Source organism: Oncorhynchus kisutch, unplaced genomic scaffold, assembly GCF_002021735.2.
Source record: "Oncorhynchus kisutch isolate 150728-3 unplaced genomic scaffold, Okis_V2 scaffold793, whole genome shotgun sequence".
NCBI classification, from domain to species: Eukaryota; Metazoa; Chordata; class Actinopteri; order Salmoniformes; family Salmonidae; genus Oncorhynchus; species Oncorhynchus kisutch.
This window is the reverse complement of record NW_022262738.1, coordinates 120,094-137,500: the sequence shown is the minus strand read 5'-3', so window position 1 is coordinate 137,500 and position 17,407 is coordinate 120,094. Positions and strand designations below refer to the sequence as shown.

The window sequence follows — 17,407 nt, the reverse complement described above, 5'->3', positions numbered from 1 at the left end:
CCTGGGACTTAGCTGTTATACCTGTTACCATGACCTGGGACTTAGGCTGAGGGATGTGTTTTCATGACCTGGGACTTAGCTGTTATACCTGTTACCATGACCTGGGACTTAGCTGTTATACCTGTTACCATGTTATCATGACCTGGGACTTAGCTGTTATACCTGTTACCATGTGACCATGACCTGGGACTTAGCTGAGGTGTGTTGTCATGACCTGGGACTTAGCTGAGGTATGTTTTACATGACCTGGGACTTAGCTGAGGTGTGTGTTACCATGACCTGGGACTTAGCTGAGGTGTGTGTTACCATGACCTGGGACTTAGCTGAGGTATGTGTTATCATGACCTGGGACTTAGCTGAGGTATGTGTTACCATGACCTGGGACTTAGCTGAGGTATGTGTTACCATGACCTGGGACTTAGCTGAGGTATGTGTTACCATGACCTGGGACTTAGCTGAGGTATGTGTTACCATGACCTGGGACTTAGCTGAGGTATGTGTTACCATGACCTGGGACTTAGCTGAGGTATGTGTTACCATGACCTGGGACTTAGCTGAGGTATGTGTTACCATGACCTGGGACTTAGCTGAGGTATGTGTTACCATGACCTGGGACTTAGCTGAGGTATGTGTTACCATGACCTGGGACTTAGCTGAGGTATGTGTTACCATGACCTGGGACTTAGCTGAGGTATGTGTTACCATGACCTGGGACTTAGCTGAGGTATGTGTTACCATGACCTGGGACTTAGCTGAGGTATGTGTTATCATGACCTGGGACCACGTCTTTGTGATGGATTGTTTTTGTTTTGATAAAATATTACATTTAGGGAGTTTAATTAATTTAATTTAACATTAATGCTAGCTGACATAGCAACCCTTCTCCCTCTGTTCTTTAGAGTAAAGAGCAGGAGTCACCTAGCTGACATAGCAACCCTTCTCTCTCTCTGTTCTTTAGAGTAAAGAGCAGGAGTCACCTAGCTGACATAGCAACCCTTCTCTCTCTGTTCTTAAGAGTAAAGAGCAGGAGTCACCTACCTGACATAGCAACCCTTCTCTCTCTGTTCTTTAGAGTAAAGAGCAGGAGTCACCTAGCTGACATAGCAACCCTTCTCTCTCTGTTCTTTAGAGTAAAGAGCAGGAGTCACCTAGCTGACATAGCAACCCTTCTCTCTCTCTGTTCTTAAGAGTAAAGAGCAGGAGTCACCTACCTGACATAGCAACCCTTCTCTCTCTGTTCTTAAGAGTAAAGAGCAGGAGTCACCTAGCTGACATAGCAACCCTTCTCTCCCTGTTCCTAAGAGTAAAGAGCAGGAGTCACCTAGCTGACATAGCAACCCTTCTCTCTCTGTTCTTTAGAGTAAAGAGCAGGAGTCACCTAGCTGACATAGCAACCCTTCTCTCTCTCTGTTCTTTAGAGTAAAGAGCAGGAGTCACCTAGCTGACATAGCAACCCTTCTCTCCCTGTTCCTAAGAGTAAAGAGCAGGAGTCACCTAGCTGACATAGCAACAGTGGTGGAAAAAGTATCCAATTATCAAACTTGAGTAAAGGTAAAGATATCTTAAAATACTACTTCAGTAAAACTGAATGTTACCCAGTAAAATACTACTTCAGTAAAAGTCTAAATGTACACTGCTCAAAAAAATTAAGGGAACACTTAAACAACACAATGTAACTCCAAGTCAATCACACTTCTCTGAAATCAGACTGTCCACTTAGGAAGCAACACTGATTGACAATACATTTCACATGCTGTTGTGCAAATGGAATAGACAACAGGTGGAAATTATAGGCAATTAGCAAGACACCCCCAATAAAGGAGTGGTTCTGCAGGTGGTGACCACAAACCACTTCTCAGTTCCTATGCTTCCTGGCTGATGCTTTGGTCACTTTTGAATCAGGGATGTTCTCTTGTCCTACTAAAAATTCCAAATGTGACGAGTACTTTTGGGTGTCTGTGAAAATGTATGGAGTAAAAAGTACATTATTTTCTTTAGGAACGTAGTTAAGTAAAAGTTGTCAAAAATAGAAATAGTAAAGTAAAGTACAGGTACCCCAAAAAACAACTTAAGTATTACTGAACTTTAGAGTATTTTTATTTCAGTACTTTACACCATTGCATACCAACCCTTTTCTCTCTGCTTACTGACCAAGTGCTGGTCCTACATTCCTCCCCATCACTCTGACATGCCTGCATACTGCTGTCACGAGGCCACTCTTATCAGTAAAATAAGGAGCTATAGACAGCTAGGAGAGGCATGGAGGTGTGTGTGTGTACACCCTGGTCATCTGTCTAGCTGGATAAAGGCTTTCACGTCTCTGCAAAGCTCTCATCACGCTCTCATTGTAAAGCTCACACATGACAACAGTCCCCTTGTGGCCGGCACCATAATCATTACCACATCACTCATGCATGTTCTGTGCTATGGCAGGTCTGCCCATGATGTTTTTAAACATGCTGTACTATACAGTATATTTGTATTGGTGTATTCACTTGTTGTCTTACAAGGATCTGCACAGTAGTATTGTAGACAGTGTTGTATTCCAGGACTCTGACTCAAGCTGTAGTGATTTGATTTATGACACAGATAGTTGGTGCAATAGGGCGAAGGCAAACATACACAACATTTTAGGTGACAGTATTTCTGCAGTAGTGCAGTTAACACATTCTGTCTTGAACAAGGCTACTTAACATCTAATAGTAGACCCAGATCTACGGGCTGATATACAGGAATTTACTAACTTCTTGGACCCAGTCCAACAGTGTCATAGCATCAGACCTCTGGTATGTGTGTTTGTCCTTCACCATCTTAGATACATGTAATATAACCTGAAAAATGAAGAGAGAAAAAAACTGGTGAATGAGAATAGAGGTAGTTATCACATTCCAGGGCATTGACTTGTGAGAGATGAGATTTGGCTTCACTAATCAGAATCTATATATCTATCTATGGAGGTAGGGGGGTAGGTGGGTTGATGAGTGACTGATGATTAACCTTTAACCTGTAAGTGAAGAAAATAGATAATTCCTCCACTGACAGTACTCTGTTCCCACAGCAATAGAGACTATTTGAGCATTCTAAGGAGTTGACCTGTGTGGACATCTCTCTCCTCTTCACTCAACAGAGACTGGGTTGATAGTGTAGAGAGGCAGGCTGAAGGGGTAGATGGGAGTTTCTGCTATGCAAAGCCCTCTGCCTCCACATACACTTCAATCAGGTCAAGCTTTAACCGATGATAGCCGACACCTTCATAGCTGACGTTTTGGTGGTGTCGGAGGTGGAACTGCTATCGTCATTGTTATGAAGCCACACCCACCCCAGAAAATCAAGTGTAGGCTTTGTAGAAATAACGATCAGCCTAATCATTAAACTAAATCAGGAAGATTTCTATCAGCCTAATGGAGGTGTATAGTGGCTTGCAAAAGTATTCACCCCCCTTGGCATTTTCCTATTTTGTTGACTTACAACCTGGAATTATAATGGATTTTATGGGGGGGGGGGTTGTATCGTTTGATTTACACAAAATGCCCACCACTTTGAAGATGCTAAGTATTTAATGTGAAACAAACAAGAAATAAGACCAAAACCGAAAACTTGAGCGTGATAACTATTCACCCCCCCGAAGTCAATACTTTGTAGAACCACCTTTCACAGCAATTACAGCTACAAGTCTCTTGGGGTATGTCTCTATAAGCCTGGCACATCTAGCCACTGGGATTTTTGCCCATTCTTCAAGGCAAAACTGCTCCAGCTCCTTCAAGTTGGATGGGTTACCCTGGTGTACACAATCTTTAAGTCATACCAGAGATTCTCAATTGGATTAAGGTCTGGGCTTTGACTAGGCCATTCCAAGACATTAAAACGTTTCCCCTTAAACCATTCGAGTGTTGCTTTAGCAGTATGCTCAGGATCATTGTCCTGCTGGAAGGTGAACCTCCATCCCAGTCTCAAATCTCTGGAAGACTGAAACAGGTTTCCCCTCAAGAATTTCCCTGTATTTGTCATTATTTCAAGTCTGACTAGTTTCAAAGTCCCTGCTGATTAAAAACATCCCCACAGCATGATGCTGCCACCACCATGCTTCACTGTGGGGACGGTATTCTCGGGGCGATGTGAGGGGTTGGGATTGCGCCAAACATAGCATTTCCCTTGATGGCCAAAAAGCTACATTTTAGTCTCATTTGATCAGTGTACCTTCTTCCATACATTTGGTGAGTCTCCCACATGCCTTTTGGTGAACACCAAACGTGTTTGCTTATTTTTTTCTTTAAGAAATGGCTTTTTGTCTGGCGACTCTTCAGTAAAGAGTGTGCAGCTTAAAGTGGTCCTATGGACAGATACTCCAATCTCCGCTGTGGAGCTTTGCAGCTCCTTCAGGGTTATCTTTGGTCTCTTTGTTGCCTCTCTGATTAATGCCCTCCTTGCCTGGTCTGTGAGTTTTGGTGGGCGGCCCTCTCCTGGCAGGTTTGTTGTGGTGCCATATTCTTAAACATTTTTAAAAGTGAATTTAATGGTGCTCTGTAGGATGTTCAAAGTTTCGGATACTTTCCTATAACCCAACCCTGATCTGTACTTCTGCACAACTTTGTCCCTGACCTGTTTGGAGAGCTCCTTGGTCTTCATGGTGCTGCTTGCTTGGTGGTGCCCCTTGCTTAGCTGTGTTGCAGACTCTGGGGCCTTTCAAAACAGGTGTATATATACTGAGATCATGTGACAGATCATGTGACACTTAGATTACACACAGGTGGACTTTATTTTACTAATTATGTGACTTCTGAAGCTAATTGGTTGCACCAGATCTTATTTAGGGGCTTCATAGCAAAAGGGGTGAATACCTATGCACGCACCACTTTTCCATACATTTTTTTTAATAAGTAATTTTTTTCATTTCACTTCACCAATTTGGACTATTTTGTGTATGTCCATTACATTAAATCCCCCAAAAATCCATTTAAATTACAGATTGTAATGCAACAAAATAGGAAAAACACCAAGGGGGATGAATACTTTTGCAAGGCACTGTAAATTACATTTCTCATCCCAGTGTTCCAACTGGTTAACAAGGCTGCATGGAATTTATTCAATAGAGCCCTTAGATGCCTAATGCACTCAGTGTTATGACTGACTACAGGTGACCAGACCCCGGGACCGCTCAGTGTTATGACTGCAGGTAGCCAGACCAGACCCCAGGAACACTCAATGTTATGACTGCAGGTGGCCAGAACAGACCCCAGGACCACTCAGTGTTATGACTACAGGTGGCCAGACCAGACCCCAGGACCACTCAGTGCTATGACTGCAGAGAACCAGACCACAGGACCACTCAGTGTTATGACTGTAGGGCACCAGACCCCAGGACCACTCACTGTTATGACTGCAGGGAACCAGACCCCAGGACCACTCAGTGTTATGACTTAGGGGACCGGACCCCAGGACCACTCACTTATGACTGCAGGGAACCAGACCCCAGGACCACTCAGTGTTATGACTTAGGGGACCGGACCCCAGGACCACTCAGTGTTATGACTTAGGGAACCAGACCCCAGGACCACTCAGTGTTATGACTTAGGGGACCGGACGAGGAAATGATGATGTGGGCCGGAAATAGGAATGAATGAATGAATGAATGACACAGGCCGGAAGACAACAGGAAATTAATCACTTGTAACGTTGCCAATGCTCCGATGAAAGAAGCAACCATAACTGTTAATAAGTCACTGTCTCCTATTGTTGTTGGAGATATTTTTAATTATTTAATTTAAAAAGGCAAGTCAGTTAAGAATAAATTCTTATTTACAATGACGGCCTACCCCGGCCAAACCCGGACGACGCTGGGCCAATTGTGCGCCGCCCTATGGGTCTCCCAATCACGGCTGCATGTGACACAGCCTGGATTCGAACCAGGGACTGTAGTGATGCCTCTAGCACTGAGATGCAGTGCCTTAGACAGCTGTGCCCCTCCGGAGCCCCAAGGTTAATAACTGTTGACCCTCTAAATACAGTACTACCTTCATATTACCTACAGGACAGTAGAAAAGGGCATGTTTAGGCCAATTGAAAATAATGATGAAAATCACCAGACCTTGTATTATTGTTATTTCATTGTGTTCTTTTATTTTATTTTTTACTTTAGTTTATTTAGTAAATATTTTCTTAACTCTATTTCTTGAACTGCATTGTTGGTTAAGGGCTTGTAAGTAAGCATTTCACAGTAAGGTCTACTACACCTGTTGCATTCGGCGCATGTGACAAATAAAATTTGGTTTGATCAGACGCAGGTACTAGCAGACAGGATCTAGTTTTATTGGCCTGGCACAGACATGTGGGTGTCAGCATTCACCCATAAAGGCACCAGATTGAATAACATAATTATCTTCACCTGTTTGGAATAGAAACAGTTGTTGTTTCTGTTATTGTTTATGTAGGGGATATCCTGTTTTCATAAAACCCACATTTCTTAGGGCAAATGTTCTTTCCGATTTCACCATGGTGAACGAGGTTTGGTATTCTAAAAAGAACATTGTGATCTTATCTTACATAACCTCCCGAACGGCACCCTATTCCCTACATAGTGCACTACTTTTGACCAGAGCCTCATATGTTCTAGTGCACTATGCAGGGAATAGGGTGCCATTTGAGAGGGGAGCTGTGCATGTTTACGTGAGCTATGCTGACAATGTGTACTCAATTCTATTTCCACATCTGCTATTGTTTAACTGAAGCGTCTTCTGAATAAATGATATCACCTTAGAGGTATTCTTTAAAAGATGTTCCAGTTTAGTAATGATATTATGTTACACACACATCTGGTTGTGCCCAGAGCACATCTTATATTTCTGATTGATTGTTATGAAATCTAATTGGGTTGGTATCTACTATAGGAAAGATGTGGGGACTTGGTAATGGTCTGCTCTCACGACCTTGTAACATGGCATTTTGGTCCCTATGTGTGTTTGTGTCTCTCTCCCTCTCTCTCTCCATCCTTCTCTACTTCCCTCTCTCTCTCCATCCTTCTCCACCTCCCTCTCTCTCCATCCTTCTTCACCTCCCTTCAACTCTCCATCCTTCTCCACCTCCCTCCAACTCTCCATCCTTCTTCACCTCCCTTCAACTCTCCATCATTCTCCACCTCCCTCCAACTCTCCATCTTACACCTCCCTTCAACTCTCCATCCTTCTTCACCTCCCTTCAACTCTCCATCATTCTCCACCTCCCTCCAACTCTCCATCCTTCTTCACCTCCCTTCAACTCTCCATCATTCTCCACCTCCCTCCAACTCTCCATCTTACACCTCCCTTCAACTCTCCATCCTTCTTCACCTCCCTTCAACTCTCCATCATTCTCCACCTCCCTCCAACTCTCCATCCTTCTTCACCTCCCTTCAACTCTCCATCATTCTCCACCTCCCTCCAACTCTCCATCTTACACCTCCCTTCAACTCTCCATCCTTCTCCACCTCTCCATCCTTCTCCACCTCCCTCCCACTCTCCATCCTTCTCCACCTCCCTCCAACTCTCCATCCATCTCTACTTCCATCTCTCCCTGACATCCAATGACTTTCACCTCAGTGTGTTCCATATAAAGCCATGTATGGTGTGTGTGTTGATACATGCATGATGTCAACCACTGAACCACGTGAGAGTTGAGGAAATTACAGAATGTAAAAGATAGGCAACAACTCAACCAGGGTCAAACAGTGCTCAGTGCAAGGCTGCTGTCATTCCACATACAGCACTCCTCTTGTCCATTCACACTCATACTGTATCAGTGATGCAAACCATCTGTCTGTGAGCCGCGACAACATATTTTGGAGAACCTAAATATGCATGTATTTTCAGTATGCATGACCAAAAAGGTTTCAGAAAGAGGGATGTTGATGTTTTCAATTCCTGTTGTCCAGAATGATTAATATATGTTGTCCAGAATGACGGTCCGATATTGATTAATATATGTTGTCCAGAATGACTGTCCGATACTGATTAATATATGTTGTCCAGAATGACGGTCCGATATTGATTAATATATGTTGTCCTGAATGACGGTCCGATATTGATTAATATATGTTGTCCTGAATGACGGTCCGATATTGATTAATATATGTTGTCCAGAATGACGGTCCGATACTGATTAATATATGTTGTCCTGAATGGTATTGTGTGCCTGACATCGTGTAGGCTCCTACTAGAGCATGTCCAGATTGTCTTTAAATAACATACAGGGTGCTGGCACCAAATGAAATGGAAAGCCAAACAATTAATTCACTGATTTCCTGCATCCAAAACACACTAATTGTTATGGTAGTCATATTTTCCATAGCACCTTATCAATCATGCTAGGAAATGATTCGATTGTATACAATGATGAATTTCAGGAAACAATTGTCAGACAGCCTCCTATCCCAGATTGGCAAAAATGTGTAAATAAATATTTTAAAATGTATTTTAAAAAATGAACACAGAAACGGACCGAATTTACATTTAAAAACATTTCTTACATTTTTGGAAGGAGGGGGCGGTTGGAGAATATTCATGCATACTGTACATCTCTCAATATTTTTTTACGAACTTAGACACTTCAATGTGTATCTTATTTTATTTTAAATCAAACATACAACTCAATGTCTTAAGCATCACATAAAACACCACAGTCGATGCATTTCAGTAGCAAATCAAAAACTTTGTAAAGGATTTTCACATTGTAATCTAAACCTAGTTTCAATGTTTTTCAATTTTAGTTTAGAGAATGTAAAATCACTGGAACTGTTTATCATCTATTCATTAACAATTTTACTGAATAAAAAAGCTGAAATTTGACTTTGTAATGAAATGCTAGTTTTTGCTAACAACTGTTACTCTGCTTCCTAAGCGGAGATCAGGAATCCAGTGAAGGTGGTGTGGTGAGCCGCATCATCATAGACTTGATGTTCTGCTATAAGACGTGTGTAGACCTCTTCACCTTCTACCAGCTGCAGGGTGACACCATTGGATCCACTGTCTTCTCCATCATGTGGTGTGCTATGGTCAGTCACAGTCACCATACGTTGTCCTCCTTTGTACAGGGACACTCTTCTATGTTTGGAGGTCATTCCAAAGGCAGTGAATCTGAAGTAGTAGATTCCACTCACCGGCGCCTTAAAGATGCCAGTCACCGGACTGTAAGCATTGCCAATGTTGGTGAAGACATGCTTGTAGACCAGGGTGATGTCAGTATTGAAGGGTCCTTTGGTTTCAGACAGTGAAGCTGAGAAGGCTACCTTCGGTCTCTCTCTGTTCTCTCTCTTCAGTTCCTCCACGGTGGCTCTCAGCTCTTGGAGTGCAGAACTCTGTTTCTCCACTGTGGCTCTCAGTGAAAGCAGTAGGTCTTTCTGTTCCTCTACCTGGCACTCACTGGCTGTCAGGGTGGCTTCCATGACTGTTTAGATAGAGATCTTCAGGAACAAGTTGACTCTGTAAAGGAGAAGAGTTGAGTCTGTGGTTGTGGTCGAGGTAACAGCTTTATGCAGAGTGCTCTGGGGTGCAAGCAGTCACATCAAAAGGCAAAGGCAAGTACAAAGGGAAACTTCTTCCATCTCACCGTTATATGCATTGACTTAATTAAGTATGCATTCATCACTTCAGTGTCACAATTATGTAAATTCTCTGTCATAAAACATGAGTTTCTTGGAAACAGGATGAACTTCTGGTGACTGTTTTTCTGCCTAATAGGTGAAATGGTCTGTGTGTGTTGCATCGTGTCCTGTCTTGTGAAAATATTCTGCATTTACGGTGAAACAGACAGTTGGTGGGTGTTTTGATGAGGCCCATGTTCTTCTTTTAAATCATGTGATCCTTAGAGCCACAGTGTGTGTGTGTGTGTGTGTGTGTGTGTGTGTGTGTGTGTGTGTGTGTGTGTGTGTGTGTGTGTGTGTGTGTGTGTGTGTATTATACACAGAGGAATGCTTCAATGCAGTGACTAACTGTTTTCTCTTCTCTTTCTTCAGAAATGTTGTTTGTCATCGTTTTCGGTCTTGATCAGCAGCTATTCAACTGTAAATAATTCCAAACCTCTTTGCCAGTAACAGCTTGTTTTCAGTTTTCCACTCCCTTCTCAGACCACTCCCAGACTGTCCTAGTAAAATTCTTTCTTGAGAAATATTTTTTTGATAATAATCCAAAAAAAATCTCAGTTTTTGGCTGCATTGGGTGCATTGGGCCTTTAAGAATGAAAAGCTCCACTGGGGACAGAGCGAATGAACGGGGCAGGTGAATAGAAAACACTTAACATCCTAATTGCAGCGGCAGTAGAAGAGATTGAGAGAGAGGTCTGTGTTTTGCTTCAGGGGAACACGCTGATTATTTCATCTGATGAATTGGCGTCATTCAGTGTGGTGGTCTGGTGGTCTCAGTGGTAATCAAGGGTTTAATGTGTGTGTTTATTTCATTACTGTCCCAAATGGGAAACATGGACAGTTTCAGCCTAGTTGTGTATTCAACTATTAAACTTTTGGTTCATTTACAGTATATCGGTCAACGACACACACTGAGTGTGTGTGTGTGTGTGTGTGTGTGTGTGTGTGTGTGTGTGTGTGTGTGTGTGTGTGTGTGTGTGTGTGTGTGTGTGGCCCTCCATCCATGTATATTTTTCTTTACAGTGCGAATCTCTCCTCACCAAAACTAGACCATACAAACACATAGCCCCTTCACCAAAACTAGACCATACAAACACATAGCCACTTCACCAAAACTAGACCATACAAACACATAGCCCCTTCACCAAAACTAGACCATACAAACACATAGCCCCTTCACCAAAACTAGACCATACAAACACATAGCCCCTTCACCAAAACTAGACCATACAAACACATAGCCCCTTCACCAAAACTACACCATACAAACACATAGCCCCTTCACCAAAACTAGACCATACAAACACATAGCCCCTTCACCAAAACTACACCATACAAACACATAGCCCCTTCACCAAAACTACACCATACAAACACATAGCCCCTTCACCAAAACTAGACCATACAAACACATAGCCCCTTCACCAAAACTAGACCATACAAACACATAGCCCCTTCACCAAAACTAGACCATACAAACGCATAGCCCCTTCACCAAAACTAGACCATACAAACACATAGCCCCTTCACCAAAACTAGACCACACAAACACATAGCCCCTTCACAACATTACGCAAGATGACAATGTTTTAAATGGAGATAACCATAAAAAATATCCTATAATAGAGACAACACCCCACCCCCTACCCCACACCTCACCATCCTATAATAGAGACAAAACCCCACCCCCCACCCCACACCCCACCATCCTATAATAGAGACAACACCCCACCCCCTACCCCACACCTCACCATCCTATAATAGAGACAACACCCCACCCCCTACCCCACACCTCACCATCCTATAATAGAGACAACACCCCACCCCCTACCCCACACCTCACCATCCTATAATAGAGACAAAACCCCACCCCCCACCCCCACCATCCTATAATAGAGACAAAACCCCACCCCCCACCCCCACCATCCTATAATAGAGACAACACCCCACCCCCTACCCCACACCTCACCATCCTATAATAGAGACAAAACCCCACCCCCCACCTCACCATCCTATAATAGAGACAAAACCCCACCCCCCACCCCCACCATCCTATAATAGAGACAAAACCCCACCCCCCACCCCCACTATCCTATAGAGACAAAACCCCACCCCCCACCCCCCACCCCCACCATCCTATAATAGAGACAAAACCCCACCCCCCACCCCACACCATCCTATAATAGAGACAAAACCCCACCCCCTACCCCACACCATCCTATAATAGAGACAACACCCCACCCCCCACCCCACACCTCACCATCCTATAATAGAGACAACACCCCACCCCCCACCCCACACCTCACCATCCTATAATAGAGACAAAACCCCACCCCCCACCCCCACCATCCTATAATAGAGACAACACCCCACCCCCTACCCCACACCTCACCATCCTATAATAGAGACAACACCCCACCCCCTACCCCACACCTCACCATCCTATAATAGAGACAAAACCCCACCCCCCACCCCCACCATCCTATAATAGAGAAAACACCCCACCCCCTACCCCCCATCTCACCATCCTATAATACTGTCAACACCCCACCCCCTACCCCCACCTCACCATCCTATAAGTGTCAACACCCCCCACCTCACCATCCTACAATAGTATCAACACACCCTACCCCCAACCTCACCCTCCTATAATACAATCAAAACCCCACCCCCTATAATAATGTCAACTCCCTCCCCCACCACCCTGCAGTAGCAACAGGCCCAAGCCGTTTAGGATGATATCCTAAACTTTTTTTACTGGCAAGGCTAGGAAACTGTACCCTACTGGGTTTCATGTACCCTACAGTTCATCCGAGTAACATCAGGGTTGGATATGTGATTCCAGCTGGGGCCACCCACACAAAATGTATGCACAGATTAATGTAAGTTCCTGTTGTTCAAAGCAGCTGATAAATGGCATATATTATCATTTATTTATATGATATATACAATTTGGATAACTTTAAGCAGTTTATTTTTGCCTGATTGGAGGCTGCTGAGGGAAGGATGGCTCATAGTAATGGCTATGAGCCTGTCCTCCCCAATTAAGGTGCCAACAGCCGCCTGTGGTATGCCTACTATAAGCCGTGTGCACAGTATCAGAGCTGATATCCTATAACAGGTTCTCAAGTACTATAGCAGTAGAAACCTAGAGGTGCCGCATGATCCACATCAGTCACCATGTGGTTCGCGTTGTGCTTAATGAAAGTATCGACCACTCTGCTGCCGTGTGATTGACCTCAGTGAGTTAACTTCAGCGGGCTCACTACATGATCAATGAACACACTTTACTCAACACAGCACTCTAGCCTAACACATCGAATCTATATGGTTACTACAGAGCTGGTAATTGATGCAGGCACTGCTTCTACAGTGCTAATGTACTTCAGCCTCCTTAGCAGTGTTGCATTCTAGCTTGAAATGTACTTATTTGTGTCACCATACTGGCGCTTAGGGATTCCTTTACATTTATAGCAAATGTATATTTTGAGGTCAATGAAGGGTGAATAGGAACTTTGTGTATGGAAAGTTACTGAGTGAGACAAGGGAAAGTGTTCAAGCATGTTGTTGCTGAATATTCATATTTCTAAGGAAGGAGGCAAAGAGCAACTGTCTAGTATCCTGATAAGGCAGACCAGTTGCTGTGGAACTAGGACCATGAGGGATTTGGAACACAACTAAGGTCAACAGTTGATAAGATGAGACGAAACAAGCAGTGTGACGTCCTTCACACAAGTCATTTAGGAATCTGTCACGCCCTGGCCATAGAGAGGTTTTTATTCTCTATTTTGGTTAGGCCAGGGTGGGCATTCTATGTTCATTTTCTATGTTTTGGATTTCTGTGTTGTTTGGCCAGGTGTGGTTCTCAATCAGAGGCAGCTGTCTATCGTTGTCTCTGACTGAGAACCATACATAGGCAGCCTTTTCCCACCTGTGTTGAGGGGTAGTTGTTTTCTGTTTTTGTATTCTGTACCAGACAGAACTGTTTCGGTTTTGTTCATTCTCTTTTGTTGTTTTTTCATTCAGTGTTCAATTCCTAAATAAAGATGAACAAGTACCACGCTGCACCTTGGTCCTCACCTTCTTCAACCCACGACAGCCGTTACAGAATCACTGAGCGATACATCATTCATTATCATTTCTACACACTTTCTACCTGGTTTTAGTTGTTTAAGTCAGATTGGAGTATTCGTCATAAAATAATGACAAGTGACCCATTCAAAACCTCCCACGACCCAAATTTTGGTCGTGAGCCACCTGCTCTAAAGTAACAGGTAATATAGAGATCCTGTTTGTTCACGCTTCTACCCCTGTGCCTTTCTACAGACTCAGTAACTAAACTATTTTTCTCAAGGAATGAGAGAGATAAGGGGAAGACCAGATGAAGGGGAGAACCAGGTGGAGACCAGGGAAGGGGGAGACCAGGTGAAGGGGAAGACCAGGTGGAGACCAGGGGAAGGGGAAGACCAGGTGGAGACCAGGGGAAGGGGAAGACCAGGGGAAGGGGAAGACCAGGAGGAGACCAGGGGAAGGGGAAGACCAGGGGAAGGGGAAGACCAGGAGAAGGAGAGACCAGGGGAAGGGGGAGACCAGGAGAAGGAGAGACCAGGGGAAGGGGGAGACCAGGAGAAGGAGAGACCAGGGGAAGGGGGAGACCAGGAGAAGACCAGGGGAAGGAGAAGACCAGGGGAAGGAGAAGACCAGGGGAAGGGGAAGACCAGGGGGAGGGGAAGACCAGGGGAAGGGAAGACCAGGGGGAGCGGAAGACCAGGGGGAGGGGAAGACCAAGGGAAGGGGAAGCCCAGAGGAAGGGGATGACCAGGAGAAGGGGAAGTAGAGTAGTGTTTCACATACCTCCCACCATACACACAAACACATACACACATAAACTCCGCTCTCACCATACATGCACATATGACAGCCACACACACCCTCGACCATACTCTCCTTGACTCCAGTGACTCACATTCCCCCCGTCACATTTTCATTCCTCTCCTCTAAGGCAACTGATCTTCCCTTAGACCTCCCACACATGAGAACCCAGTGTGGTGTGTGTGGACCTCCCAGGTAGCTGGGTCTTTGTGTTCCAGACAGGGCTGAGTTCGATGGGTCATGTGAAGTGTCTGCTAGACTAGAACAGCTGACCCCTCTGTACCTGCAGTGGTGTGACACACGCACGCACGGACGCACACACGGACGCACACACACACACAATTGTTTGTGAGACTTGTTGATCTTGGCTCTAGTTTAAAGCCTGATACTTCTTGCTCCTGTCTCTGTGTCGATCCCACTGTCTACTCTGTCTTGGTACAACCTGGTCTCAGGGCAATTCATATTATTATGCACGTAAATCTGTGACACTCATTTCCTATGACACGTTAGGGTACATTATGAATGGAATAGTGGTCGTATAATATCATATAGTACGTATAGTATCATAATATAATAATACAATATCACAAAACTTTTGGATTGCTAGACAGTTGCGCTATACTGCCACCCATCCTCCCCAACCGACCTCCCTACTTCATTTAGTTTCTGTTTACAGTAAGTAGACCATTAGTACATACAGCATCGCATGTCTTGGAGGTGCTCATAAATACATATATTATGATTCGTATGGCTCTGAGAACAGGCTGCTTAGCGAAGTCTTGATCCTGGTGTTGACAGACTAATCATCCTGATTTTTAAATGGGAACACTGAATACCTGATACAGTGAGTACCAGGGGTATACAATACTTGGGGGTGGGGCCATCTGTACTACCTCAAACATCAGATAATGGGGGCCATGAAGGGACATATAGAACCAGTACTTCACACAGGTTTGTGAGGGATATCCAACAAGGCACATATTTACTTCTTCGTACTTAGCACTTCCTCCATGGTCAGTATTACTGGAGGTTACTTCCTGCATAGTGTCAGTATTACTGGAGGTTACTTCCTGCATAGCGTCAGTCTTACTGGAGGTTACTTCCTGCATAGCGTCAGTATTACTGGAGGTTACTTCCTGCATAGCGTCAGTCTTACTGGAGGTTACTTCCTGCATAGCGTCAGTCTTACTGGAGGTTACTTCCTGCATAGCGTCAGTCTTACTGGAGGTTACTTCCTGCATAGCGTCAGTCTTACTGGAGGTTACTTCCTGCATAGCGTCAGTCTTACTGGAGGTTACTTCCTGCATAGCGTCAGTATTACTGGAGGTTACTTCCTGCATAGCGTCAGTCTTACTGGAGGTTACTTCCTGCATAGCGTCAGTCTTACTGGAGGTTACTTCCTGCATAGCGTCAGTCTTACTGGAGGTTACTTCCTGCATAGCGTCAGTCTTACTGGAGGTTACTTCCTGCATAGCGTCAGTCTTACTGGAGGTTACTTCCTGCATAGCGTCAGTCTTACTGGAGGTTACTTCCTGCATAGCGTCAGTATTACTGGAGGTTACTTCCTGCATAGCGTCAGTCTTACTGGAGGTTACTTCCTGCATAGCGTCAGTCTTACTGGAGGTTACTTCCTGCATAGCGTCAGTCTTACTGGAGGTTACTTCCTGCATAGCGTCAGTCTTACTGGAGGTTACTTCCTGCATAGCGTCAGTCTTACTGGAGGTTACTTCCTGCATAGCGTCAGTCTTACTGGAGATTACTTCCTGCAAAGCGTCAGTCTTACTGGAGGTTACTTCCTGCATAGCGTCAGTATTACTGGAGGTTACTTCCGGCATAGCGTCAGTATTACTGGAGGTTACTTCCTGCATAGCATCAGTCTTACTGGAGGTTACTTCCTGCATAGTGTCAGTCTTACTGGTGGTTACTTCCTGCATAGCGTCAGTCTTACTGGAGGTTACTTCCTGCATAGCGTCAGTCTTACTGGAGGTTACTTCCTGCATAGCGTCAGTCTTACTGGAGGTTACTTCCTGCATAGCGTCAGTCTTACTGGAGGTTACTTCCTGCATAGCGTCAGTCTTACTGGAGGTTACTTCCTGCATAGCGTCAGTCTTACTGGAGATTACTTCCTGCAAAGCGTCAGTCTTACTGGAGGTTACTTCCTGCATAGCATCAGTATTACTGGAGGTTACTTCCGGCATAGCGTCAGTATTACTGGAGGTTACTTCCTGCATAGCATCAGTCTTACTGGAGGTTACTTCCTGCATAGTGTCAGTCTTACTGGTGGTTACTTCCTGCATAGCGTCAGTCGGGCCCACTCCCAGATCCTTGACGCAAGCACACACATACACATATACACACCCCTGCACTCAGGTGGGAGAAGTATAGGTACACCGTGACAGGGTTATAGCATCCCTGGGCAGAGCTAGGACAAGAAGCCAGTGTCACAGACACACGCCATTGGCAGGAGACTGATGAAGGCATGACAGGGGTTCAGACGGAGGTCAACATTAAACACAGTAAAGGGGGTTTGTTCAGGAGAGGGAAAACGTCAGAGGAATTCGTAATAACAGGGTATCAATAGACCAATTAAAACATGAATATGATCTTGTCTTTAAATTCTTGGAGAAAAAAAGCCAGACAGAGATTATATGAGTTCTTCTTTATAGGGCGGTAGGGTAGCCTAGTGGTTAGAGCGTTGGATTAGTAATCGGAAGGTTGCAAGTTCAAATCCCCGAGCTGACAAGGTACAAATCTGTCGTTCTGCCCCTGAACAGGCAGTTAACCCACAGTTCCTAGGCCGTCATTGAAAATAAGAATTTGTTCTTAACTGACTTGCCTAGTTAAATAAAGGTAAAATAAAAATAGATTGTTTTAAATGAATAAAATCAATACATTTATTTTCAGTATATGGAGATGCAGAACACA

At 44.4% G+C, this 17,407-nt stretch overlaps 1 protein-coding gene across 1 annotated transcript; it reads right to left on the bottom strand.

Moving 5' to 3' along the window:
* Positions 1-8,576: 8,576 nt before the first annotated feature.
* LOC116362123 (complement C1q tumor necrosis factor-related protein 3-like) lies at positions 8,577-9,589 on the bottom strand. The gene has a single exon (XM_031816425.1). The coding sequence runs from the start codon at positions 9,410-9,412 to the stop codon at positions 8,864-8,866; it is 549 nt and encodes a 182-aa protein (XP_031672285.1). The 5' UTR covers positions 9,413-9,589; the 3' UTR covers positions 8,577-8,863.
* Positions 9,590-17,407: the final 7,818 nt, after the last annotated feature.